Below are 25,864 nucleotides of genomic sequence, written 5' to 3'. Positions count from 1 at the left end.
ACGTCACAGATTTTATGAACTCGATTGGCCCAACCGGATACTTCCTCACCAGTCCTGACCCGCTAACCAGAGATGAGCTCTAGCGGATAACCAGTAGCTGTCCCCTACTTTGCCGCGGAACCAGTCTTCACAGCGGTTGTGCTGACAAAACGGCGCATATGATAACGGGCATAAAATTGAGTTTGCGCGGCAAAAAAGGGGCTCTGTGGGTGTAACGACGTCCCTTTCCATGGCTCAGGTTGATCCCCGCGGCCACGGATGTTGTTTCGGGTTGCTAGTCAGTTAACTAGCTGGTTAGTTAACAAGTTAATCTAGCGTCCTCGCAGCATTGACCCGTCTGGGTATGCAAGGGCCGACGAACCTGGTCTCTCCACAGCCACAGCATCCTCTATCGGGGGGAACCAGGGCAATGTTGCTATCTCAGCCAGTATCCTCGGAACGCATTCATTCATTTTATGGAAACGAATAACTACTCCGTACCAATGGTTCATTTGGAGTCGCCACAAACGTGGAACGGACATTTATTGTCTCCTGTCTTGATGGTCCATTTCTGACGTCGGGTTCCCCTGAATGCCCACGGGTATTTTTGCGCTATACAGCAGCCCGCCCGGCAGAGAAGGATGGGAGTTTCATATCTAGCTCAAAGGACGCTGATCTGTCAAGTTTCATCATGATGACGCGCAAACATCGTATAGCTAACTAGCCAACTAGGTATCCGATGTGCAAACCCCGACTCCACTCAAGCGACGAGCCCCATGCATCTCGGAGCACTTGGCCATCTTATTCATCGTTTCACTCACATCGGGGGTATTCTCGATTCAGAAATATGCATCTCATATCACTACTTGCCATAGTCTTCTTGCGCATATCACCTTACTGGCGAACTTCGATGACTCTTTTAGGGCATCTGGGCGATTTCAAAGTTTCGACGGTGTTAATACCTGGTTAACTACGGGTTCGTCAATCGGCTAGTTATCTAGTTACAAATTGAATGTACTGGTATATCCTTCGCTATACGGAGTATCCCAAGTGCCTTTCCCTATCGCTAGACACACAAGCTATTTGATCGACTTCAAGCATATCCCGAGCCCGGCATCTCCACTTCCTTTTGTGCGAACGTGCTGATAACAAAAACTAGTTGACTAATGCCAGGGATGCACTTTGACTGTGAGGGAGGCAGCAATTATTAAGGTTAGTCCCGAGATTGCTACAAGTGAATCCCTGTCGCTTCAATATCGTTGCATTATATGTCTAGCAGATATAGCACGGGATACCTTAAACATACCTCGGCCATCTTTTTATGGTTTTCAAAGCGACGGAGCTGTTTTTTCAGCACATATATCTCGACCTCCTTGTTTATGCCACCCCTATGCATACCTCATACCCCGGAAGCAGATTATCACAGCTCTCGGATCCCACTGCTGGATTCCACCGGAGAAAGTTGCTTAAAGTAATTCCTGTGAACTTCAGGATTATACTACATGTTTCTGACCTGTACAAACCGTTAGATGGAACTTTTAGCTAAGTCAGAGATACGGGAAACTTTACTCGGAAACAAGCCAACGCTTACGGCAATTCGATGGGAATCCTGATTGCGTTGGATTGGTGGAAGTCGGGCTCGCTGGGGCCGACACGGTCCGGGATCGTGGTGTCCCCGGAACCGCAACGCAATACCAGGACCCTTCCTATACCCGTATTCAGCGTGGTTAGGCCAGTCTTGGAGAGCTGAAATTACAGAATAAACGAAACGCCAAACCTGAATTTTCGAACAATCCTCATTCACTGCTGGGTTCCAGGAGATAAATTCTCCCCTGGAAAACGTTCCAAACATTGTAGCGATAGACTCGCATGTATCGCTCAGCGTCATCTGATACCAAGCTACACAGTTGCTCGCCGAACCGCTTTGTAATGGCGAAGGGGCGGTTGTTACCGTTGGAGGCCCTGGCAGGTTTCCTCCGGAAAATGCTCCTGCGCAATACCAGTAGCCAACCCGGAGGCCAGAGCAATCTTCACCCAGCGCTGGATTCCATTCCAGCAACTGTTGCTTCGTGATATATCCGATCTGAGAGAGGACCTTGGGGCATGTATCACCCTAGTCGTTATGTTCGCAGTGATGATTAAATGTCAGCTAGTTACCTTGTGAAATAGGGGTTTGCTTTGGGCAGTTCACTTACCGACCTTGCTTGATAAAACTTTTGACAGCCAGGTATTAATCCTGATTGCGTTGGAGATGCAGTGAACTCTGCTGTGTCTACGGAGGTGGGTGTCGGCGTGTATTGTGTGGGTTCCGGAAGCAATACCGTTGATCCATCTGGGTAGAAGAGACTTAAGGAGGTCCTCGGTTGGATGCCAACACATACCCACCAGCCAACATAGAGACCCGAGCAGTCCTCTCCGAGTCCAGTATTCCACTGATGGCTTGAATTCAAAATTAAACATTAGCAACCGTGCTACCGTAAGGAAAGGAACTGACTCACAGCTCTTCGAGTGTCATTGATGTCCCGTGGAGGATCTGGATAGTATTGCATGTATCGCCTATCTTGACATGATACCACTTGTTGCAATATGACGGCTGTCCAGGCTGGGTTCTTTTCGGCGGCCAAGCTGTTTCCACTGACGAGACAGTAAATTCGTCCGATGTGACCGGGTTTCTGATTGAATAAACTGTAGGAGAAGTGCTTGGGAATGTCATCGTTGAATTTATCAGATTTGTCTGGATAGGGGTGGCAATTACTGGGTTGCCATTCACTCCAACGCAGTATGAATAACCCAGCCAGAACTCTCGAGAGCAGTCCTTTGGAACCGATGGATTCCACTCTAGGAACTGGTTATGTGAGATTCCATAGATGCTTTCGACCTTGGGGCATGTATCTCCCTTTTCGACGGTGTGCCATCTGTTACAATTCCGAGCAGTCCTAGGTTTCGTAGGACCAGCTGGCATCGTCTCTCCGGGTATACTAGGCTTCTGGGCAGAGGCGGTTTGGCTCACAGCCTGGCCTCCAACGGCTACGCATACCCATAAGAGGAGGATATAATCGAGGCAAGTCATTCTAACAACCCAGCTATGGATAGGGCTGGGCTTGATAACGAAGCGGATACAGGTAAGTGCACTTATTGCTTTCCCTCCCTCAGGGCTATCGTATGCCTGATATCCTGTAAAACGATCTCTATATACAAACTCGACTTCCTATCGGGCGATCCAGATGCAGCAAACGACTAAATGGTGCGGTGAATAACAATTCCGCGAGCTGGGCCTTCGCGGTTCCACCCCGATGCAACTGTCGTCGCAACAGCTAACTCACTAGTTACTTGTCTCAACAGACGACATTATTGTTGGATGGTTTTTTTTTTTTTTTTTTTTTTTCATCGTTAGGTACTTTCACCAACTGACAAACACTCCTGTGGACGAGAGTTAGAAACGGTTGTCTCCCTAAGGCTGTGTCATTGTAACTACGCAACAGGGATAAAAGATAAAGAAGAAAATCATAACTACCTGTTTGTTGTCGTGGTAGTTTTAAGGGCTTATATGCTTCCCCTTGGAGCCAGAGTTTAATAACTAGTTACCCCTGAATAGCTAAGATCGAAAATTATATTGCACCAGGAATCCAAAGATGGGCCTGCACAAATCTAGGATCCTTATTTTGACCCTCTTATCCATTTCAGCTCTGCTTTCCTTTGCTTCGTCTAGCCCTGCTCCCCGTAGTGACAGCAAGCTTCTGACCGATAACAAGGAGTATACATGTACGGCTACGAGAAAGTGCAAGCTCGGGTGTTGTGGCCCTCTGTAAGTAATGACTGTTGATTCATCTCGCTGCCGTCATCCAAGGAAAACAGGGCTCGTTAGACTGATTTGGATGTCTAGAGATCGCAGCGGTAATGGCGTCTGTGGCTTAGGACCTAAGTTCTGTGGACCAGGATGCACATCTTCGTGTAATTCAAAAAGCGAATGTGATCCGGGATGGGGCAAGAAATGGTCAAATGCTGAAAAATGTCCCCTGAATGTGTGCTGCAGCAAGTTCGGCTTCTGTGGTAAGACTTCCTAGTAGTTATATCGATGGTGCAGGTTCAGTCTAACGGGGTTTTCGTAGGAACTACATCGGAATTTTGTGGAGGCGCAACAGTTGTTTCTCCAAATTGCGGGAATGGTAAATCTGCCCATTCAAGAGTAATTGGCTACTATGAGGGATGGAATCTGCAGCGGCCTTGCGGAGGTAAGTTCGACTATGCTAGCCATATGCAGCGTTGTCTCTCTTACAGATGGACTGAAGTGTTCATAGTTATGAAGCCAGAGGATATCCCCTTAGGCTATTATACCCATATCAACTTTGCATTTGCATTAATTGATCCCCATTCTTTCCGGATTGCTTCAATGGACCCTCAGACAGGGTCACTCTACCAAAGAGTAACTGCACTGAAGGATCATCAGTCCGATCTACAGGTTTGGATTGCTATAGGAGGTTGGGCTATGAATGATCCGGGGCCTACACGGACTACATTCTCTGATCTGGCGGCATCAGAGTCTAGACAAGACGCATTTTTCGAGTCACTTATTACTTTTATGCTAAACAATGGATTCGATGGAGTTGATATTGACTGGGAATACCCTGTGGCGGATGATCGAGCGGGAAAGCCAGAAGACTTCAAGAACTTTGTTACATTCCTACGAAGGCTCAGGCGGCGGTTAAACCAGACTGGCCGGAAGTTTGGTCTCTCAATAACTTTGGTCAGTTTCTTTCCATTAGGTACAGTACATTTAACAGCCTTTCTAACGTCATTCTTAGCCGGCATCATATTGGTATCTTCGTGGTTTCGATATTGTGAACCTTGAACCACATGTGGATTGGTTCAACGTCATGACATACGACATCCGTAGGCCACTCCCAAGGCTTCCCGAATGCATTCCTGCCCCTCACTAACTGATGTTGGACTTCTAGACGGGACGTGGGACGCTGGCGTCAAATCTATAGGCTCACATGCATACGCTCACACAAACCTTACAGAAATCAACATGGCCCTGGAACTACTCTGGCGTAATAACATTAACCCAGCTCGAGTGGTGATGGGGTTGGGATTTTACGGCCGAAGTTTCACAATGAAGGACCCGAATTGCTTGGACCCTGGGTGTGAATTCAAGTCAGGAGCTCATGGAGGTGAATGCACGGGAACGCCTGGGGTACTATCGGCTGGAGAAATCAAGAAGGTCATTTCACAAGGTGCCACTATCAAATTGAACACTGAAGCAGCTGCAAAACTAATCACTTGGGACAATGACCAGTGGGTTAGCTGGGATGACGAAGAAACACTGAAAATCAAAATGGACTATGCTAACAAACGCTGTCTTGGAGGCGTTATGGTCTGGGCTATTGATCTAGATGACGGGACTTTGATAGATGCTCTGGGAGCTGCCATGAACAAGACAAAAACGGAAGTTTCCAAAGGGCCACTATCATTCCTAGGCTCGGACTTGGGGACAGTATGGCCTGAGAAAGAGGAATTATGAGAGTCTATTAGGCTTCTAGTTTCTTACGTTTAGTTGTATAATTCCATAACTCAGTTACTCCGCTACTGCTAACCAGTGTAAAACAAAATAAAGGCCCGTACTCAAGCTCAGCATAAAAGAAAGTCGTTTTTAGTAGTCGAGAAAGAAAGGCGCTTTTGCTCACTAACACTTTGTGTTTTTGGATGACTCTTCCTTAAATTTTGAGTAATCCGGGTGTGACGGGTCGTTTAGTAGCTTTGGTTGCGGTGTGTTAAATTTAACGTCGTAGAGAGTTATCAAAGCGTTTACGTCCTGGTCACTTGGGGCGAGATTTGGCTTGATTTTATCACCATTGGCTTTTAATAAAACGCTCTTTCGTAAGTCATTTTCAGGACCAGTACCGTCGGGAGATGCAGCTCCAGAACCGCTAGGGTATATCATTATAGAATCCCAGTCAACATCATCGGCAGTCGGTACAGCCGGAACCCTTGGCGTGCGCATGATTGTTGAGCGAATAGGAAGATATTCTGAAGCGCTGAACCTCAGTTTTATAGCAGTGGCACGGTCTGTACAGGCCTTTTCGATCTCTGATGCAGACAGCCCCTTTGTCACTTTCTGATAGTCTTGCAAGTTTTCACAATTGAATTTGAATAACGACTCTGAATGTCCAGGGGTTCCCCAGAAAGCAGGTATTTGATGCTCGTGTAATAATCCAAAGACATGTCCGATCTCGTGGGCAATATTGGCCCCGATGTCTAGCATTCCAACGTCATTCCTTATGTTTAGAAGCATGGTAGGCCCCTTAATCCCGTTCTTTTCATCCTTCGGCGGTATTGCGGGAGTTGCGTATAGGGCCGGCTTTGTAGTGAATTTTACAACCAGGATATTCGCTCGTTCCTTTTTCATTGTTTTTTCGGAGACTTCGGTCATTTTAAAATCCCTGGGAAGTCCTGCAGCATACCATATCTCCATTGCCGCAACAATCCAAGGTCCAAGAGCTTGTTTTGACTTCTTATCTTCGAAGACGAAGCGAACAGTCTTATCCGGCCATAGATGAAAGGTACCTAAGTTTGGATTGATAGTTGCCCAGCGTTTAGCAAGAGGATGACTTGCATTATTAGCTTTGATATCCCGTTGGGAGTACTCCCATAAAGGGTGTCCGGCGTTCAATGTCGACGCGAAAATGTAGCAGAAAAATATCAATATAACCTTGATAGCCATGACCGATAGCTAGATAATTACTCAAAGCTATGAATGTCAAGGCAAATCGTCTTGTAGAGCTTTACGGATCATTGCATCTTATGAGATTGGCGTCGGATCTAGATCCGGCCGCAACTGCAGAGCAGCAAGGCGTTTGTCAAGATTCGTCTTTATGTCTATCTGAATCGGGCATTGTGGGTATAGGAGCATTTTTTCGTTACTATGGGGCCGCGATTTTGGTTGCCAAATGCATACTAATAAAGCCTCGCTGTACTACCTCATAGACAAACAAAGGAGACTCATTGAAAGCCGTGGTATCTGGTATCCTCATCAGTTGTACCGTATATAAGTCCAACTGCAAACGCGAGTAGGTAGTCAAAACCAACAGACCATAGCTCTAGCCGTGGTACCTATAACAGCGTTTTATAGATAATGCAGGCTATAACCAATACACTTGATATTATAGCCATATCTATTTTTCCTTTGCTTTCCCTTCCTTGGCACAAATGATACCAAAGGTATTGGGGATAAATGCCAAACAACATGATGGGTTTGAGTCGAGGCTCTGGTATTCTCGAGAAACACAAGGCCAACAGTATTGCTCACAACTCTCGCGACAGTCGTTTGGTTCCTCCAAGTGCTAAATACTTGAGGGTTAAGCCGTATACCTCGTAGTCTTTATATTCAATGTAGGAGGTAAACTACCTAGCCTGTTTTGCACTACCATCATCCGCAAGATGGACAAGGTTGCATTGGCTATCATAGCAATTACGAGCATAGTTAATGGCTTTGCGATAAAAAGCCACAGCTATGATCGAGCAGTTACCGAGCCGAAATCCCCCCTTTCAACTCGAAACATCAAGGATGCTGCGGATTTCGGATGGGTGAAAAGATGGGCGGCTATCGGTGACAGCTTCACCGCAGGCATTGGCGCAGGAAGGCCATACTCGCAAAGCAAGAGTGATCGGAGTTGTTCTCGATATGACCTCGCATACCCTGCAGTCCTCAACAGGCTCTTCGGGTCTGTAGTTCAGGACTTTCAATACATTGCATGTAGTGGCGATCGATCGGTTCAGATATACGAGCAAGCAAAAGCGCTGAAGGGGGACTTAAACTTGGTAGTCCTAACAGCTGGAGGAAATGACCTGTGTCTGGTAAATTTTTCAATGAAGAGGTCCGTGAAGGAGAATTTCGTCGAACTAACAAGTAGTAATAGTCAAAAATCATCACTACCTGCATATTTCTGCCGACCTATTCAGAGGAATCGTGCCAGGCAGTTCTCGATAAGGCACAAACCAACATTGACACGATCCTAAAGCCAAATCTGAAAAGCATCCTTAAGGCGTTGAATGATAAAATGAAAAAGGATGGAATCGTCGTTTTTAACAAATATGCCCAGTTTTTTAACACTGAAGATGAAGGGTGCACAAAGGACCAATCTTGGTCATTTCCACAAATACCATCGGCATTTTGGCTTCCTGGGTTGTTTCTTAAGCCTTTACCCCTGACCATCGAAAGGCGGAAGAAATTCAATACTCTGGTGCAGCATATCAACAAGGCAACCGAAGAGGTTGTTGAAGAGATATCGAAAGACTCAGGAATTGGCTATTCCATCGCAACGTCAGACTGGGACCCGTGGCCAATAAGAGTTTCTGGACAATTCTGCCAGCCGGGTTCCATGGGGTATTATCCTGACCCAAAAACAAAGGAGCTTCAATTTTTCAAACCTGACACACATAAACGATCATTTCTCGAATGTCTCATAACCAAGCGTGAGGAACCTGACGCAAATGAGATTGAGAGACGGCGAAAGTTAGAATTGGAAAGTATATATAACTCCCTGTTATACAAATCAGCCGATCCGCGAAACGAGGTATTGCATAAACTTGGGGCAAGGGCTCCTGACCCCCCAGGCTGCCCGGGCGACGGCAGCTTTGACTGGACGTTTGGATTTGGATTGCCCGATCGGTGGGGAAGATTCTTCCACCCAAATGAAAAAGGTCATGAGACGATTAGTGCGTTCACGCTTGAGACGATAGTATACCTGCGGTCAAAACAGCTCGGGTTGCTGCAGGACTTTTGCTCTGCCAAATCCGAGTTTAAGTGCTGGCAGAAGGAGGGTCGTAAAGCTTATGCGAACCCAGATAGAATGAATGAAAATTACAAAACATTCTGCAATGGCATAAAGGCACCCGACAATACCATCAACTGGAGAAAGTCTCAGACTTTTCATGAGGGCACTCCGGACGAGCATACATTTGAGCTAAGGTTGTCGAATGGCGCTCAGAAATACGTTAAAGAAGACTGTTTGTTTTCATTCAACCGGATTATCAACGGGTGTGATGGTAACGATGCCAACAACCCGATGAACTGGAAATTCGGAGGCAGATGGGTAAGGGGAGGATATACCTATGAGATCAATGTCAAGCGAGAAAACAGACCATGGCCACCGATCAAAAAACCGCACGGAAGCTGTGAGGGGTGGTATAAAGCCGTTTACTCCGACTATAAACTTCATGGTGCCGGCTGGTCTACATACGACTCTGGGCGGCAGACTATCCTGCCAAGCATAAAAGGTTGCCTTGGGCTCGGAGTTACTGCCTTCAAGTTCAAGTACTTTGACGAGCCGGACAAGGATGGAATGGAATGGGAGTTGAAGTTCCACACGCCTATATGGGTTCGAGCAAGGTGCTTTGATAACAACAAGGTAGCGTTTTCTTCTGGAGGTTTCACTAATGGATGCGTGGGCAACGATTAGGTGCCTAGCCACTTGGAAATGGTCATCCCAGGTTTACATCCTGGTGTTATCATTCATTATTGTTGTTTTCAAGAGAATAGAATATGGTCTCGTAGTGTTCGCAGTTCCTTTCGTTCCAAAAATGGGTATTGACGGTATATCCTAGCTAGTCAAGTGCCTTAGAAAGAGCCCGCCCATCAACTTCCCCCCTAGGCCGCATCTCTCAGCAACTTCGCTCCCGTTCGTTGTCTGTTGATGTCGTTGTCTACTTTGTTGTCTTCTTCAACTTTTCTTTTAACGTCAAAATAAAAATATCAGCTTACTAATAACATAGTCATCTTTATTACTAATATTTATCACATGACTGATTATTAAGCATCGAGACAACGACAGAGAAACGAAAGATAGAAAGATCGAAATCTCATGAACTTCGCATGACTTCATCCTGACCGGCGGCCTGTTCAACTCGCCATCAGCGCTGCGTCAGTGTCTTCGCTGACTGTTTCTTTCAACGATCTGAGTCTCCGATTTGGTGTCTGCCTACTGCCCGGTTTGCCCGTCCTGCGAACGGCGTCTTCTCGCCAGGCCTCCGTCCCCTCATGTCCGGCATATCAGCCGAGCATCCAGTTCCTAGACTATCGGGCGCGTTTCTCTTCGCTCCATAGCGTCTGGGCCTCCTTAATACCCGGTGGGAGGTAGCTCGCTGCCTGCCGAACCCATGGCTACCGCAGTTTCCACCAAGCCCATGGCACATCCGGGCAAGATGAAGCGGCCCCCTCCCCCAACGTTCGTACAGTCTGGCGCCAACGGCTCCCGGCCGGCGCAAACATCTTCCTCACCTATTTCCACTTCTATGAGCCGAGCCGGAGCTATAAAACCATTCAGCACTTTTTCATCCTCCGGTACTGCTGCGAATGGAACTGGTGGGCGGCCGGTGGCGAAGGTCAACGGAGACACATCTCAGAGACCGCAAGACCCTTCGTCACGGCTACAACGCCCATCAACCAGGCGCCATGCCATGGGTAATGGCAGCGCGGATGGTAGACAGGCTAAAAAACTTGTCGAGCCATATGGTGGGGACCCTTACATCTGTTTGCGCAGCTCTGTCATACAATTCTGTTTGTTATCACTGCTAACGTCAAGCTTATCGGCTGAGTGTAGTCAAAACTACTTCTTACATCTTGAAGAAATATGCAAAGTTCCCGCCTTCTTTGACCATTCACCTTCACCCAACTCATTTTCGATTCGATAAGCAGGATGGTAGCTTTCCTTATAACTCGGAAATGAAAGTGGTCATTGAACATCTTAAGGATGGCACAGTACCCCATGACATGATGGAGGAGCTCATCATGGGGAATGTGCGGTTTTATGAAGGCAAGTCCTAGATATATGGCGCATTAGCATATTTTGAACTAACATGTTAATATAGGGTGCTTAATCGTCCGAGTGATTGACCATAGGTCTCCTTCGGCTGACCCTGCTCCTGTCACAAAAGATTCATCCGGGCAGAAACTTATCCCATTTTCCATCCATAACTACAATGAACACATGACGCCCTCTTCCTATGTCCCGTACCCCAAACAGAGTCAGACCAGTTCCAATGCCACAACTACTCAACCTACCACAACTGGTCAGGCTGTGCAGCCGTCTGCATCTTCAGAATCAACCGACGCTTTGGACTCCAGCAAATTCAAAGGGAAGCAACCTCTTACCGAAGAATCTACGAACAGCAAAGCTACCGGACCTAAGGTTTTCACCACGGTCTTGCATCCTACTCCGCGTTCGCTACAAGCCGAACTCACTATATTATCTATGATTCCCGACCCCAGATCCCCCCAACGTCGCCAATCTCAAGGTCTCAATGGTTCTCGCACTTCGAACTCTACCTCTCTTGCTCAGCCATCCACTCCACTATCTGCTACTGCTCCTCCCTTGGAGCGCGGACACCCAGCAAAGCGCCAGAAGATGCTTGTTGAGCCGCACGAAATTCCAGAAGTTGAGGCAAAATTGATCCTTGCTACTGCTCCTCCATTATATCTTGAACCTGTTGACAGCTTAGAGGCTAGTCAGCGGCTGCTCAAACTTCTGGAATCGCCCTTGCATTGTCATAAACCACCTTCACCAAAGACTAGAAGACGTACTGTTGCTGAGCTTGCGGCTGATGAAGCTCTGGCTGCTGCCGAGGAGCGATTTATGCTTATCATGGATGAACGACTTGAACCGGCAATCTCAGCAGGCGCAAATGCTGCAAAATCGGCCGTGGTCGACGGGGATGGAGGTGCTGTTCCATTTGAACCCCGGTTCTCTAGATTCAAAACCCTCGAAAATATCCGCAGTCAGCACGAGGAAAGGGCCAGAAGAGAGCACGAGCGGAAGCTACAACAAGATCACGCAAAGAGGCAACAACAGGAAGCTGAACGGGAGAAGCGTCGACAGTTTGAACAGCGTCAAGCAGAAAGCCAATCGCAAGATGATGCCCGTCGGCAACTCTATGCCCAACAGGCTGCTCAGTCACAAGCCCAAGCCCAGGCGCAAGCTCAAGCCCAGGCGCAGGCTCAGGCGCAAGCACAAGCCCAGGCTCAAGCACAGGCTCAAGCCCAAGCCCAGGCGCAAGCTCAAGCCCAGGCGCAGGCTCAGGCACAAGCTCATGCCCATGCACAAGCTCAGGCTCAGGCTCAGGCTCAGGCACAAGCCCAGTCTCAACTCCTTGCATCTCATAATATGCGGCCAACTTCGCAAGGGAATTCAGGTATCCCAGTCACACTCCAACAACAGCATATCATATCTGCTTCACAAGCTCCCCACTCTTCACCAATCGTTCGAAACCTCACTCCCCATGCACCTTCGCCTCATGTTATGAATCAAGGCGTGCCAATGGCAATGACCAGCTCTGCACAAGGTGCAGGAAGTCCCATGGCAGTCTCCTCTGGCATGCAACATGGCCATCCGGCTCCCATGGGCCATCCTATGGCTACCACTCGTAGCCAACAGAGTCATAGCGCCCATGGCACGCCTCAGATGACGCATGGAACTCCTGTGATGCACGGAACTCCGATAATGCGGAATATTACCCCAACTCAGCGAATGGCTCACCCTAGCCCCGATGTTTCTACGATGGCCCAAACGCCCGCTATGACCCAGGCAATGGTCAACCCGCCTATGAATGGGACAATGATGACACCTCAAATGATACAGCAACGGCAAAATGCACTTGCAGCGCAACGTAATCTCAATAACCAACAGATGGCACAGCAACAGATGTCTCAATTCCAGGCGAACACTCTTGCACAGCAAGGAATGCATCAGCAAATGATGCCAGGGCAGCAGCAGCAACAGCAGCAACCAGGACATCCGGGCGCCCAAATGCAAAATTCGTACCAATCTAGCCTTATCCAAGCGCAGCTAGCTCAGATGCAAGCTGCCCAACAAGGTCAGCAACGACCATTACCCCAAATGACACAGCAGCAGATTATGGCTGCTGCTGCCGCCGCCGCCAACGGACAGAACCGTCAAAAGATGGCTGTCAGCCTCCAGTACAAGCAGCTGTACGAATATCATCTTGCTCGTCTGCAGTCCGAGATGGCCCAGAGGGTCATGCCTCAGTACGGCCCGCCTTCAAATTACCCACCCAATATCAAGATGCAGTACGTAAATGGACTGGGAAAAATTGCTCAAAACCATGTCAATGATATCATGCGAAGGGATGCCGAGTCTGGTAAAAACCGTGCCGCCACCCAGATGGCTATCGCCAGGGCCCATGCTTTCCAACAGCAACAGCAGCAACAGCAGCAACAACAACAGCAGCAGCAGCAGCAGCGGAACAATATGTCATGAATAGTAATAACATGTACTCTACGTTGTTTATACGGTTTCTCTTGTTTCTTCTTTTTTTTTCAGCCAAGGTTGGCGTTATCTTGCAGCTTCCTGGTGTTGTCGCCTGGATATCAATCGGGGCTTCTCTTTTACTCTTTATTTGAACCCTTCCCCTGTGACGTTTACTTTATGATATCCCCTTCCCTCTGTCTTCTTGATTTTTTTTCCCCTTCCATCATTGCTACGGGCCTGGACTGTTGAAAGAAACGATATTTTCAAAACACGACTCATCCTGCCAACTCCCTTTCTGCATCTTCCTGGTGTAACTTGCTTTCATTCCAAGTAATTCCTCCTGATGTTCCAATTCGATCGTCTTCTTCAAGCTCTTTTCCTTTCTTCTTTTCTTCTCTTTTTTCTTTTTTTCTTTTTTCTTGTTTTGATAATTTTCAGCCCATCCGGCACTGGTTCAGTCATTGATGATTCTGCATGCTACGGTTCTTTAGGGTTCCTTACTGGGAAGGGATAATAGGTGGTTTTCGTCTTACATTCATGTCAATTGGGATGGGGATGCTTTACATAGGTACATTTTTAATCGTGCTCATACTTCAACTGGTAGCAAATTTATCTCATTTTAAATGACTCCTAGCATACCATAACGTGTAAAGTAATGCGAGAACCAATTGCCATGAATTATTCAGAAAGTAGTTACGCGACAATAGTTATTGATAAGGATCCATACGATAATGGTATCTAATCAAGCAGTCGAGTGATGTTTACACCATCCCATAGCGGGCAGAGCCAATTTTCCAGGCGGTCTGACTTCACGATGGCGTCGTTATATGCCCGTAGGGAAATAATATCTTCCGACTTCCAGTATTCTCTGCGATGTTCACCCCAGTTATGCTGACGCCAGGGGTTATCTTCGCTATCGTCGGCCACAAAGCCACATCTGAGGGTATTGTCGCCGATTATCAGTCCACCAGGGCGAAGCAGACGGTTCTGTGAGCCAGGTTGAGAGCACTTAAGAATAGTCTCCAGATACTTTGGGTATCCTCGTTTCTGAGCATCAATGAAGATCATATCGTATGGCTCAGTGGGAACAAGAGCTGGGAGACTATATTCTTAATTAGACCGCTGCTGTAAACTTTGAAAGGCAATGGCATGGATTTACGTCTCGAGCGCGTCTCCCACGACAAGTTCTACATTTTTGACGCCATACTTCTCAAAGGCCTCCTCGGCCAATTTAGCGAAGTTAGAGTCGAACTCCAGTCCCGTTATCTTGCCCTCAGGACCAACCGCGGTGCTCCATACAAGACTGGAGAGTCCCACATAGACACCGACTTCAAGAACTTCATATTGGGATAAACCGTCAACATCTCAGTAACTTCACAATGTCCGGCAATGGGAGCAGCTCACTTCTCTTTGCCCCTACAGTTTTTGCAAGAAAGCACATGGCCTGCGCCTGGGAGATGGAAATCATGTAGTTTGCCGTATCCGGCAATGTCTCCCGGACATGTTCATGATATTCGATGATATGCTTTGGAATGCCAGTCGAGTGTTCCTTAGAATAAGTACCAACACGCTCTCCAACCGGTTGGTTTGGATAGAGGATTGGGGCGTCTTCTTTCATGGCTGCTGTCCAAATTGGCCCTCTGTACTCCGTATACGAACTTGAGAGGCTGTTAGAGTATGGATCTCCCCCGGTGACGTGTTGCCCGTGGGTATTTATTATTTATTGAAACTCGCCACTCCGGCCCTCCCTCTTAGTTCAGTACCTAGTTAAGTATTAATCCGTTTACCCTTTTGTGGGGCTGGAGAATTCCACCGAGAGGTTGTGGAGGCTGGCTGCATGACTTGCTGGTGATGTTATTATTATAGCTCGCCGGCCATTTAATAATATTAATAGTTGCCATTAACTGCGTCTTCGCGGATAAGAATCGTGGCCTCCTGTCAAGGCTCCCGTGCCCGGCCAATTAACTAAGCACCGTGGAGTAGTTATGAAGGCCGCGAAGTCCTATGTAAAGACCGTCTCCGAGTGATGATACGTAGTAGTACCATGCAGTCAATCAGTTCTATCAAGGTAGAGTTATCCCGGGCCGGGTCTTCCCTGTAACTTAACTCTCGTTGACGCTCCCTTTGGGCTCCTTCTGGACCAGCCGCACGGAATAAGGTGAATCATAACCATCGTCGTCTCCATGGGTAACTCGTTATTTATACGAGATGTCCCCTGGATGGTCAACAGCCGACTTGATAGACCCTTCGGTAAGTATCTCCGAAAACAGAACCGGACGATGGGCCCAGCTCAGGGTCGACTGATCCCATCTGGACTCCGACTTCGAGCCGCTGGTTAGTTAACCAACTAACTAGTTAGTTAACTAGTTAGTTAGCTAGGCTCATGGCATCGCCGGCGCCAACAAACGAACTACGCTGGCAGTTAGTCAGTTGGTTGTTGGCTCTGGGGGAGGGGCGCAGCGACTCAGCGTAGACACGAGATAGGCATATATTTATAGCCCTCTCGACCTCCAGGCAAAGAGAAAGGAAGGAGAGAGAGAAAGAGAGAAAGAGAGAAAGAGATCCCTCGTTCTAGCTAACCTCAACACAAACATTATAGCACCAGCCGGGCCAATATCAATAGTATCCGTATCCCAGCCACAGCGATTCGACTGCTGATAGATAACTAGCGATTATTCCCACAACCAACCATGAAGACTGCCAGGCTCGAGCTGGTCCGGATCACCAGCGAGCACCTCGAGGGCTTCCATGCGATCTGGTCGAACGCTTATACCACCCGCTGGAGCAGCCGGGGACAGTGCAAGACGCTCGAGGACAGCCGTGAGTGGATGTCCGGCCTGCTGCTGGAGAACAACCCGCTGGGCGAGAACTACGCCGTCCTCATCCGCTCCGATTTGCCTGCCTCCGAGCTCGAGGAGATCCAACGAGATGCGCCGGCCGATTCTCCCCTGCGGCCCGGCGGCATGATCGGATCCATGGGCACCTTTCAATCAGACCCTGTGCCTGAGGTCGGGTACACCTTTCACCAGTCCGCCTGGGGGCGCGGCTTTGCGACCGAGGCCGTCATCGCATTTATGCAGCTCTTCTGGGCCAACAAGCCGCAGTTCGACACGTTAGAAGCCTACTGCGATCCGGAGAATATGGGTTCGGTCAAGGTGTTGCTCAAGTCGGGCTTCACGGAGGTGGAGAGACAGCTGGGCGTGTACGAGATACCGTCGATGACGCCGTCAAAGCGCGACCTGATACGATTCCGAGCGACGAGAGCGAAGCTGAACTGAGCCACGATACGCTGGACTCCATAAACTGGTCGTTGTCTTGGTCCTTGGCTGGTGGTTGTGATTATAGTCGAGAGGGTGGTTGATTATGCGTGATGCCGTGATGCTGCGAATTCATGTTCTTCATGTTGATACACTCATACACTTCATATATTATTATATAGATACAGACTGGCATCAATAGCCAGCATTCTTCAGTCTCGCATTCCGTCGTTCTTCCTCCCTCTTTGCGTCTACACGGCCCAGGAAGTCCATCCGGTCCATATAGCCCTCCTTCGCCTTGCTGTGTACATCTAGGTCGTCTTTGATGCCCTCCCGGTCGACGTACGCGGCCCAGTCGAGTTTCGACTTCATCACAGTGTTCAGCTTGGGGCCCTTGGCTGTATTTCCTTCCTCCCCAGGTGTCTCGACGGCAGCCTGTTTCTCCCAGCTCTTCTTGATAGCGTCCGGTGGGTTAGGGTCGAAGCGGGAGAACCGTCGGAGCGGTCGTCGTAGCGGCTTTTTCATCTCCCCATCCCCATCCGCCTTTGAGTCTGTATCTGTAGCTGTATCTGCTTCTCCTTCTGCTCCTTTAGCCTTCTTCTTAGCTGCATTCAATGTAGAGAAGTAGAGCTTCGCTTCAGCAGAGTCCTTCGGAACGACTTTTTCCTCAGTTATCATTTCCCCAGCGAACTTGTACGTTCGCCGTATGGTTATCATTTCTTCCAGCGGGAGATTCGAGGACGTGGCCTGTGTTTCCCCCATGACGATATCTGCGTTACTGCTTTTCGTCTCATTCGCCGCACTCTGTGTCTGCGGCCGGTTCATCTGTTGCCATATTGAGTCAACGTCAATTGTAGCGCCATCGGTTTTTGCCAGTGCCTTTTTCTCTTCTTGCCTATAAACAGGAAAGTTGTTTCAATTAGCTGCTGATTCTTATAGATAGAAAACACGGGAGACATACACCCTCATGCGCATCCTTCGAGTGCGAACAAATCCTCCCTCGCCACCCTCATCATCGTCGTCTGTGTCAAAGTCATCACTTTCGCTGCCTGCTGCACCGTTTGCAGCTCCACTTCCAGTTTTCTGGGCCCGTCTCTTTTCCTTCTTCTCCTTCGCATGTTGTATCATAGCTTCGTCTCCGGACTCCAGCTCGGGTTCCGCAAACTCCTCATCGCTGTCCGCATCCGCCCCATTACCTTCACCAGAGAGTCGCCTCTTCTTCCTTGGCCTCTCGCTGTCCACATCTCCTCCTTCTCCTTCAGCTTCCGATGCGCTCTCCGCCGCATCTTGAGCTGCTGCTTGCTCGTCGAAGTCTGAGTCTTCCTCCGAGTTGTAAGCCTGGGGATCTTCCTGGGGTATAGCATCAGCCCCAACAGCTGCATCCCCTCCATCCGCACCGCCATCTGCGCTTATCCTACTCCCGCGCGCCATCTTTGCTCGTTTGTTCGTCTTTCTTGCTTCCTTTCGACTTCTTTTCCCTGTCGGTCGCTTTGATAAAGATAAGAGATTAGTCATGGCTTAGTAAGTTAACGTATCATAGTTTATCCTTTCCGTCAAGTTATGTAATATATTAGTCATCCTTGTTACCTAATACATTGTCAGGATTAGTCATCCACCCATTGTTCGGTCCATGTTCCAAGATACAATAATAAACAAATATCAGACAAGTTGCGGTAGAAAAGTCCATTGAGTGAAAGAAGAAGACATAAGAAGATGACGTGATATCGCAGACTGTTTAGGTCGTGGTGATACGCTTCCTACACTGCCTCATGATGTTTCTCTACTTGTGATTCAGCAGACGCAGCGAATCTTCTCTTCTTGTTCATCTCAACCTCTAACCACCATCCGCAGCCCGCCGAAAGACATGATAGGAACTGGACCGCGATCAAGACGCACAGGATGGCAAGAGACGCGCGAGTCTCCCTGCAAAGACGGCCGAAGTTGACTACCGGAGATATTGTGGCCCCGTCGGAGTCAACGCCCTCGCCGAAGCTCCAGGTGCATGTCCACGAATTGAGCGTCTGGCCTAGTTGTGCCCCTCCGTCAGTGTAGTGGGGGTTATACGCTATCACTGACGTTGCAACAGCTGCTACCGAAGCGACAAAGCCGGAAAATGCAATAATGGTGATAAAAGCATTTAGCAAAAGCACTCGGGATCGTGGCTGTCTTCCATCAGTCTATACACCCGTGGAGAGGCGCACAAATTGAAGAGCAACTTACAGAAGGCATAACAGCAACAACGGTATAGGCTAGGTTGAAGACAAGCAGGATAGTCCCGCAGACAATGGTGGCGGTGCTTGGACCTAGGTCCAACTCCTTTGGCCAAAGAGAAAGCCAAAACTTGCTGTATTTGACTGTGCCTTTGTAGTAGTTGAGTGCATGGCCTTCACTACCAACAGCTGCTGCTGCAAGGACAAGCGAGAGTGAGGTCAAGGCGATGCGAGCCCAGTGGATCATCCGGCTTCTTGCAAGGTATGTAGACTCATCACGGTCCGACGCTGCGGAGGGAGCATGGGAGCCTGCGATGGAAGCTGTAGGCGACATTTCTGGAATTCGGACGTAGTTTTTGAGCTGGAATATTTAACGAATATATTATAAACAGTTATTCAAAGCGGCGAACCAGCACCGGGACCGAAGAATGAAAGATATAAAGAGCGAAGGAAAGAAGAAGAACGTATGCAAAAGAAAATTGGCCTGCAATGATGGGAGAGAGAGAAGAGACAAACCGAAGAGAAGAGGAGAATGTCTGCACTTTATCGTTTTTTTTTTTATGCGCTGACCGGCTTTGACTCTATCTATTCTACTAAAGGCTCCTCGCACGAACGCAGGATCCAAAAATAGCCCGTGCATTGTTGCTCAAGAACTCTGTATGCTTGCATGGAATAATGATATTCATGCAGCCAGACCACTTTACGACCAGGGCCCGTCCCACCGCGATGCCGCGATACGCAATTCATTCGCTGGGGGGGATTCATGCATAGGAAGCATGACGACCATGGGCCAATCATGTCTTGTATGGGCGGTCGTCCAATGCAGGTCGAAATCTTGTCTAAGCGCCGGGGACCTGCAGACCTTTTCTGCAGAGATGACTGGCTGATGAGCTTGACGCCGGTGGTTGCAGGGATCGTTAAAGAGGAAAAATAGTGAAGATAACAAGTATTTAGATTTTTCTTTACCTATGCGCCTGCTGAAATGCTGTGTTCTACTGGGAGATTGGTAAACGCATACTCCGTACACAATAAGTAACTAAGGCGAGGGCTTTCATCGGACATAAGTATAGCCGGCAGATGTGAACATATCCAGAACAGAGTATTAAATAGCAGTTGCACAGGTGCTTATTAGTTGCACCTCAAACGGCCAAAAATGAGGCGCTGCTCAATGACGAGTATCTCAAGAATTTCTAGCCTGGAGACTACACTCTTATTTAAGGCCTTGCTCTGTCTGACCAAGAGTTCTTTGTGAGTGACGAACCTGCCTCGCTCCCTGAGCAGAACGGCCAGCTGTTGGGTCTCTTGGGGCGAGAGGTAATCTTCTGTCTTGTTCAAGTACATGAGGATAGCAATTCCACAGTGTTTTTCGATGAGATTTGATGCCTGAAGTGTCCTGATAAATGGCTGTCTCTTTCCCCAGTCTGAAGGCTTCCTAGATGCATTATCAGGATCGGGGTCTATCAGCCAGCTAGTCGAGCCGTTAAAAACAACTTACTTGATTACAGGGGTAGGCCAGAAGAAGGAAGTAATGTACTTTGTGATTATCTTCGTTAGGGCCAAACACGAACGTGATGGTTCTGTTTCAGCTCCTGCCGCCATGGCTGTGTAGCTAGTTTTTCTCTTCCCTCACTCGAAGGCAGCTGTAAAAGCGTCAGTGCAGGTGGGTAGCAAGGAACTGACAAGCACAACTGCGCCAGGGAGATGAGAAGGCCATTTATATTCTCTGGAATATGCGGGCAGACTTTATCAGGCTTATGACGGTATTGACAGTTAGCTCGACAATTTTGGAAAATGTTAAAGTTAAAAGATCATAGTTTTTACCGTGGTTCCTCAACCCATATACCAATGATCACTTTGAGAAAGTCGTTGCAACACCCTCGAGTGCCTGCACCTCTTCAGGGTTTATTCTCTTCCCTCGAATAACGCCGTGGCCATGTTCGGATTCACCGGTTCCGCTCGTTCGTTCCAGATGCAGCTTAGCCCTGCTATTAATATACTCTCTTCTCTCCCCCTTCTTTTGATCCAGATCCATCTCACCGACGGATTTAGGAAGCGTCTGTAATTTCGTGCGTAGTTGCGTCAACACGGCGCGAAGAGCAGGTAGTTGTGAAAGAATGAAGGTCGTATTGGTTGTAAGGGGAGTATGGGACGGGCCAGCACCTCCGTCTCCCATCCGTAATTTCTTCGCACGAGGGTCAGAGAGCAGAAAAGAGAGGTTGGGAAGCTGCATATCTGCGCTACCATTTGCACCTACAGAAACAGTAGCGCCGTCGTGGTTCTGCTTCACAGTTGCAACCATAGACCTCAGTTGAGATAAAACCGCATCATTCCTCGCACATTCATGTGTCAACATACGATTAAGCTTTTTTGTCTCTCGGAGCCTTTGCCTCTGTAACGTCAATGACTCTTCAGTTGGAGCGCCCTCCCGAGCTGGCTCAAGTGACAACCCCTACGTATAAAACACTCAGTCGTGAGTCGGCTAGACAGGTAAAAGTGGGAAAGATCTAACCTCATGATGGCTCAACCGTATCCATCCAGTCAAGTCTTCAGGGACCGTTAAAACATTTCTCAACACGTAAATTTCAAATTTATCAAAAGCTTTGTCGACAGTCGCCTCCAGCAGAGTCTCGAGCTGGTGCAGGCCGTTCTCTATTTCCAGTCTAGCCTCAGGGTACTGTATGTTGCCATCGTCATCCGTGTCCGGGATAGTGCCGGGCCCGTGTCTGAAACCTAGTTTCTCCGGAGGCGTTGATTGAAGCCCATCTTCAAGGCTCGATATTGCCTGGTAGATGAGGTTGTTTACCGAGTTGATGACGTCGTCGATAAGAGACTATTATTGTGCAATGAGTTAGCGTGATGGAATGGCATATCGGTCAAATTCACGCGTACCAGCGGCGTATAGCTGAAGTGCTCGGTGAGCAGGGCCGTCGATGCGTCGTTCATCGTAGCGGAATGTGCGAGTGCATTCCGGCTTGTAGCTTGTCACTTCTGCTTGATGTTGCTGTCGCAGAGATCTGTTGGTCAGCGAGCAGAAAAGTGGGGCATGGCGGTTGCGCGGCTGTTGGCGCGGCTGCGCTCGGGGGGTTGACGACTTGGCTACAAAGTGCTCATGTGAATATCTAGCTAGCTATCAACTAGACGGCCGCCAGACGGCCGAGTTGCCTACCCTTGAACCCGCTACTATCGTTTCGTCCACTAAATCCAATATCCTGGAGATTGGGGTTCTTGGGCATGTACTTCCATATATCATCGTTCTGTACCTTTTGAGAGAAAGAAATAGTTCAGGGTATTAACCACCGGCCAAACTAAAAGGCCTGAATACCCGTGGAACCTTGGGCCGTATGCTGTGTGCGAGCCGTACGGAGTGGATGACATAGTTAACCCAAAATATTCTCCCACCATCCAGATTTAGTTTATGACACAATGAACGCCACTTGGTTACGACATAATTATTTAAACGGTCTACGTCCACAAATAAATAAAAAAAAAAAAAAAAAAATGCAATATAGCTAGCTGAACGGAACGAGACGAGCCACCAACGGGACCAAAATAATCAGCACATCAACACCACCAGATTATTGAGAATCGACGGAGGACGGCGAGACCACGAACCGTGCCCAAGAACCGAGCCGTGAGACGAAGCGAAAGCGGAGATGCCAACACCTCGTTTTACGGGAATTAGCGAGATGGATACTGATTATCCTAGACAGCCCCTTGGTTTGTCCTAAGGAAGGCAGGCCGTAGTTAGTGAGACTACGATACTTAACATTATACCCAGATTACCAAATTATAACAGCCAATCCTTGAGTGCACATCCTCCCGAGAGAAGCATTTTATATTATAAGCAGGTACCCTCACAACCCAAGACACGCTGCCAGAAGCAAACAGTGATCTGTCTACCCTATAACAACCACTTCGAGGTGCCCTGGACTGGCTAATGCTATGTGATTCATGGAATCTCTCGACCAACATTAGGCAGAACAAATAACGCTAAATATTAGCAGCATTAAAAGACCCAGTAGTAAAATGTTATGTTGTTATGGCACTGCTATGATTGTGATTTGTCTGCGTGTGCTCACATGCTTTTTTTGATTCATATTCTGCTCAACCTATTACCCGATCCATCACCTTGCCCATTACCTATATGATACCCACGCATTTTCTACCTTCTCCAACCACATACTTCGCAGACTTTATCCCCTGTGATGACTTGGATTCCGAGGGCCACATCGAGCAAATTCCCAGAAATGGTTGTCTGCCTAACGGCCGGCATCAAAGTTACCAACTAGACTCATCATTGCCCAAGGCTCAGAGGTGGAGTACATTTATCACTTGCCTTTTTGTTCTGCCAGCATTCCCAATGATGATATGGACTCTGAGGGGATAGTTTGTTGTTCCTAGAAATAAGGGCTGTCAGCCAAATGTTCGGCATAAAAGTCACGGCGCGGGACTCATCATTGCCAGAGTCTCAGAGGTAGAGTGCATTTATCACTTGCCTTTCTGTTCTGCGAACAATCCCATAATGATATAGATTCTGAGGGATATCTTGTTATTCCTAGAAGCAAGTTTTGTCAGCCAAACGGCCGGCATCATAATTACCACAGGGGACTCATCATTGCCCGCAGTTCTGAGCTGGATACATTAATCACTTGCCTTTCTGTTCTGCTAGCAATCCCAATGATGATACGGACTCTGAGGGATGCCTATACCCATTATTCCTAGAAGCAAGGTTTGTCGGCCAAATGGCCGGCATCAAAGTAGTCATATGAAACTCATCATTGCCCGAGGTTCAGAGGTATAGAACACTTATCACTTGCCTTTTTGTTCCGCTAGCAATACCAATGATGATAAATATTCTGAGGGATACCTATACCTATTATTCCGAGAAGCAAGGTCTGTCAGCCAAATGGCCGGCATCAAAAAGTCGTATAAAACTCATCATTGCCCGAGGCTCAGAGGTATAGGACTCTTATCACTTGCCTTTCTGTTCCGTTAGCAATCCCAATGATGATAAATATTCTGAGGGATGCCTATACCTATTATTCCTGGAAGCAAGGTTTGTCAGCCAAACGGCCGGCATCAAAGTACACATACTACTCATCATTGCCCGAGGCTCAGAGGTATAGGACACTTATCACTTGCCTTTCTGTTCTGCTAGCAATCCCAATGATGATATATATTCTGAGGGATGCCTGTTATTCCAAGAAGCAAGGTTTGTCAGCCAAATGGCCGGCATCAAAGTACACACACCACTCATCATTGCTTGAGGCTCAGAGGTTGTGAACACTTATCACTTGCCTTTCTGTTCTGCTAGCAATCCCAGTGATGATATATATTCTGAGGGATGCCTATTATTCCTCAGGTTTGTTAGCCAAATGGCCAGCATCATAACTAATAACTACCACAGAAAACTCATCATTACCCGAGGCTCAGAGGTGAAGAACACTCACTTGTCATTCTATTATGCTGGTATGTGATATCCCCAACACTCACTGTGATGGTTTGGATCCTGAGGGGTATATTAGGGAAGAAAGGGAAACATAGAGGGTCCGGGGTATGTGATGCAAAATTCCCAGTGGAAAGACTTAAGAGTCAATATTGAGCGAGGACCTGCTAATAGAAGCTATCGCTAACCGTATAGATTATTATTATTATTATTATTATTTTTTTTTTGGCTATAAGCCGTGTTATGTGACTTGATTGAGACAACAGAGCAAGATTGAAAATATTTGGAAAAGAAGTGGACTCTATAAACAGGAAGAAATGATATGCTTGTCTACAAACTTCCCACAATGCTCCTGCCATTGAAATATACAACGTTCTCCAGGGAAGGAGCGTCCGGTGAGATATTAATATATGCAGGTGCATTGGTCCTGGGTCGTGCCTGAAGATGCAGTCGGTGTCGCCTTCTGCTTTGGCAAGAGAGCTCCTGGTGACCTTCTTGGGAAGGCAGCTCTATTCAGCTTACTTATAGATTGCTACGCACACTTAATGAACGAAGATCTATTCTGCAATGATATATTGGTAAGACCTGCATTCTTGAATGTATAGAACTGGGTCGGTCGTGTAATCATGATATTCCGCCAGGTACGATCCCTCGTTCGTGGCTTAAAAATATAACAAATTTGGCTACTTAGGCAATTATAGGAGTGTACCAATTAACTATGAGTTTACACATCGACATACGTGACCCAATATGAGAATCAAGTTCTAGCTAATCGGTTCCATTACTGAACATCAGTTTGATGGAGCCGAAAACTAGTTAACCAATCAGCAAGCTGCCCTGGAACCTTAAAGAAGTCAAGCTTCGCGTGTAAACTCTCAACCCCACTATTTTCCGACAAAGGCCCCACCCAGTTGCCTCCCGCTTGGTTAAGTACCAGCATTTTTGACGTCTTAAAGAATCAAATCTGCCTACTTTACGGAGTACATCCTCATCAGCTGGCAAGCTCCGTTAGGAGTTCAAACAGCTAGCTGTGCACCTCAAGTATCCATTAAAAAAAGGGGCATCTGATGGAGATTAAGATGGAGTAAGCGTGTGATTATCCAAAGAGAGACTGCTAACTTTCTTGAATCTTGAACTGTGGTTTAAGCGTCCTCTGCGGTTTCATCTATTGCAACTGTAACTTTTGCTCTGGCACCTTAGTTGGTCTCTTCAAATGATTTGCATTCTGGTCCTGAGAGGGTAACTAGTTCATTAACTGATAAGAACTTAATTAGGTAGAGTATTTCTCTAACTCTTCCGTACTTGCGCTCCCTATATGAAACGAGGTATTGGGTACCGAATTTGCAAGCCTCCTCAAATGCAGTGACCTTGTTGTCATGACCCGCACCGATGATACAAAAAAAAAAACAAGGTCTCATCGTTCTCCATCTCCGGATGACAGAACGATCCTTCAGCCTTTTGGCAAGCTGATTTCGTGTCTTCTTCACTCGGCTTAACGCTGCCTGTGCTGTAAACGGAGCAATCATACTTCTGCTTATCTTGTTGCATTAGCCCCCCACGAGCTAGGACGCCGCCGGTAAAGATACCAAGTTCTAGCAGATAAACGATCGTGGCGAGTTTTTTTTTTTTTTTTTTATTGCTAGGGGTAAATATTGTTAGGAAGCAGGTAATGGTTGGTACATCGATACCTGTAATATACACTAGAAACGT

The 25,864-nt window shown here is 47.7% G+C and overlaps 11 protein-coding genes across 11 annotated transcripts; 4 read left to right on the top strand and 7 right to left on the bottom strand.

The window, feature by feature from the left end:
• Positions 1-2,473: 2,473 nt before the first annotated feature.
• Positions 2,474-3,049, bottom strand: TRV_00438 (uncharacterized protein; the record flags this gene model as incomplete). Its single annotated transcript, XM_003025331.1, has 1 exon — positions 2,474-3,049. One exon carries the CDS (start codon positions 3,047-3,049, stop codon positions 2,474-2,476), a length of 576 nt encoding a protein of 191 aa, XP_003025377.1.
• A 1,136-nt stretch (positions 3,050-4,185) lies between these two features.
• On the top strand, positions 4,186-5,500 carry TRV_00437 (class V chitinase, putative; the record flags this gene model as incomplete). The annotated part of the gene is made up of 3 exons (XM_003025330.1): positions 4,186-4,211; positions 4,258-4,723; positions 4,874-5,500. The coding sequence occupies 3 exons, from the start codon at positions 4,186-4,188 to the stop codon at positions 5,498-5,500; spliced, it is 1,119 nt and encodes a 372-aa protein (XP_003025376.1).
• A 162-nt stretch (positions 5,501-5,662) lies between these two features.
• TRV_00436 (uncharacterized protein) lies at positions 5,663-6,700 on the bottom strand (the record flags this gene model as incomplete). Its single annotated transcript, XM_003025329.1, has 1 exon — positions 5,663-6,700. The coding sequence occupies one exon, from the start codon at positions 6,698-6,700 to the stop codon at positions 5,663-5,665; it is 1,038 nt and encodes a 345-aa protein (XP_003025375.1).
• A 716-nt stretch (positions 6,701-7,416) lies between these two features.
• Positions 7,417-9,437, top strand: TRV_00435 (uncharacterized protein; the record flags this gene model as incomplete). Its single annotated transcript, XM_003025328.1, has 2 exons — positions 7,417-7,833; positions 7,896-9,437. 2 exons carry the CDS (start codon positions 7,417-7,419, stop codon positions 9,435-9,437), a joined length of 1,959 nt encoding a protein of 652 aa, XP_003025374.1.
• A 697-nt stretch (positions 9,438-10,134) lies between these two features.
• TRV_00434 (uncharacterized protein) lies at positions 10,135-13,250 on the top strand (the record flags this gene model as incomplete). Its single annotated transcript, XM_003025327.1, has 3 exons — positions 10,135-10,507; positions 10,578-10,790; positions 10,846-13,250. The coding sequence occupies 3 exons, from the start codon at positions 10,135-10,137 to the stop codon at positions 13,248-13,250; spliced, it is 2,991 nt and encodes a 996-aa protein (XP_003025373.1).
• Positions 13,251-13,979: 729 nt separating this feature from the next.
• TRV_00433 (uncharacterized protein) lies at positions 13,980-14,859 on the bottom strand (the record flags this gene model as incomplete). Its single annotated transcript, XM_003025326.1, has 3 exons — positions 13,980-14,343; positions 14,401-14,578; positions 14,646-14,859. 3 exons carry the CDS (start codon positions 14,857-14,859, stop codon positions 13,980-13,982), a joined length of 756 nt encoding a protein of 251 aa, XP_003025372.1.
• A 1,072-nt stretch (positions 14,860-15,931) lies between these two features.
• Positions 15,932-16,519, top strand: TRV_00432 (GNAT family acetyltransferase, putative; the record flags this gene model as incomplete). The annotated part of the gene is made up of 1 exon (XM_003025325.1): positions 15,932-16,519. The coding sequence occupies one exon, from the start codon at positions 15,932-15,934 to the stop codon at positions 16,517-16,519; it is 588 nt and encodes a 195-aa protein (XP_003025371.1).
• A 174-nt stretch (positions 16,520-16,693) lies between these two features.
• TRV_00431 (uncharacterized protein) lies at positions 16,694-18,013 on the bottom strand (the record flags this gene model as incomplete). The annotated part of the gene is made up of 2 exons (XM_003025324.1): positions 16,694-17,393; positions 17,460-18,013. The coding sequence occupies 2 exons, from the start codon at positions 18,011-18,013 to the stop codon at positions 16,694-16,696; spliced, it is 1,254 nt and encodes a 417-aa protein (XP_003025370.1).
• A 242-nt stretch (positions 18,014-18,255) lies between these two features.
• TRV_00430 (uncharacterized protein) lies at positions 18,256-19,042 on the bottom strand (the record flags this gene model as incomplete). Its single annotated transcript, XM_003025323.1, has 2 exons — positions 18,256-18,675; positions 18,719-19,042. 2 exons carry the CDS (start codon positions 19,040-19,042, stop codon positions 18,256-18,258), a joined length of 744 nt encoding a protein of 247 aa, XP_003025369.1.
• A 794-nt stretch (positions 19,043-19,836) lies between these two features.
• On the bottom strand, positions 19,837-20,307 carry TRV_00429 (uncharacterized protein; the record flags this gene model as incomplete). Its single annotated transcript, XM_003025322.1, has 2 exons — positions 19,837-20,176; positions 20,204-20,307. 2 exons carry the CDS (start codon positions 20,305-20,307, stop codon positions 19,837-19,839), a joined length of 444 nt encoding a protein of 147 aa, XP_003025368.1.
• A 250-nt stretch (positions 20,308-20,557) lies between these two features.
• TRV_00428 (uncharacterized protein) lies at positions 20,558-21,651 on the bottom strand (the record flags this gene model as incomplete). The annotated part of the gene is made up of 3 exons (XM_003025321.1): positions 20,558-21,157; positions 21,218-21,538; positions 21,598-21,651. 3 exons carry the CDS (start codon positions 21,649-21,651, stop codon positions 20,558-20,560), a joined length of 975 nt encoding a protein of 324 aa, XP_003025367.1.
• Positions 21,652-25,864: the final 4,213 nt, after the last annotated feature.

The sequence above is a fragment of the Trichophyton verrucosum genome (assembly GCF_000151505.1).
Source record: "Trichophyton verrucosum HKI 0517 chromosome Unknown contig00034_1.f1.exp, whole genome shotgun sequence".
NCBI lineage: Eukaryota > Fungi > Ascomycota > Eurotiomycetes > Onygenales > Arthrodermataceae > Trichophyton > Trichophyton verrucosum.
The sequence above is the reverse complement of the archived record's forward strand: the minus strand, read 5'-3'. Positions and strand labels throughout refer to the sequence as shown.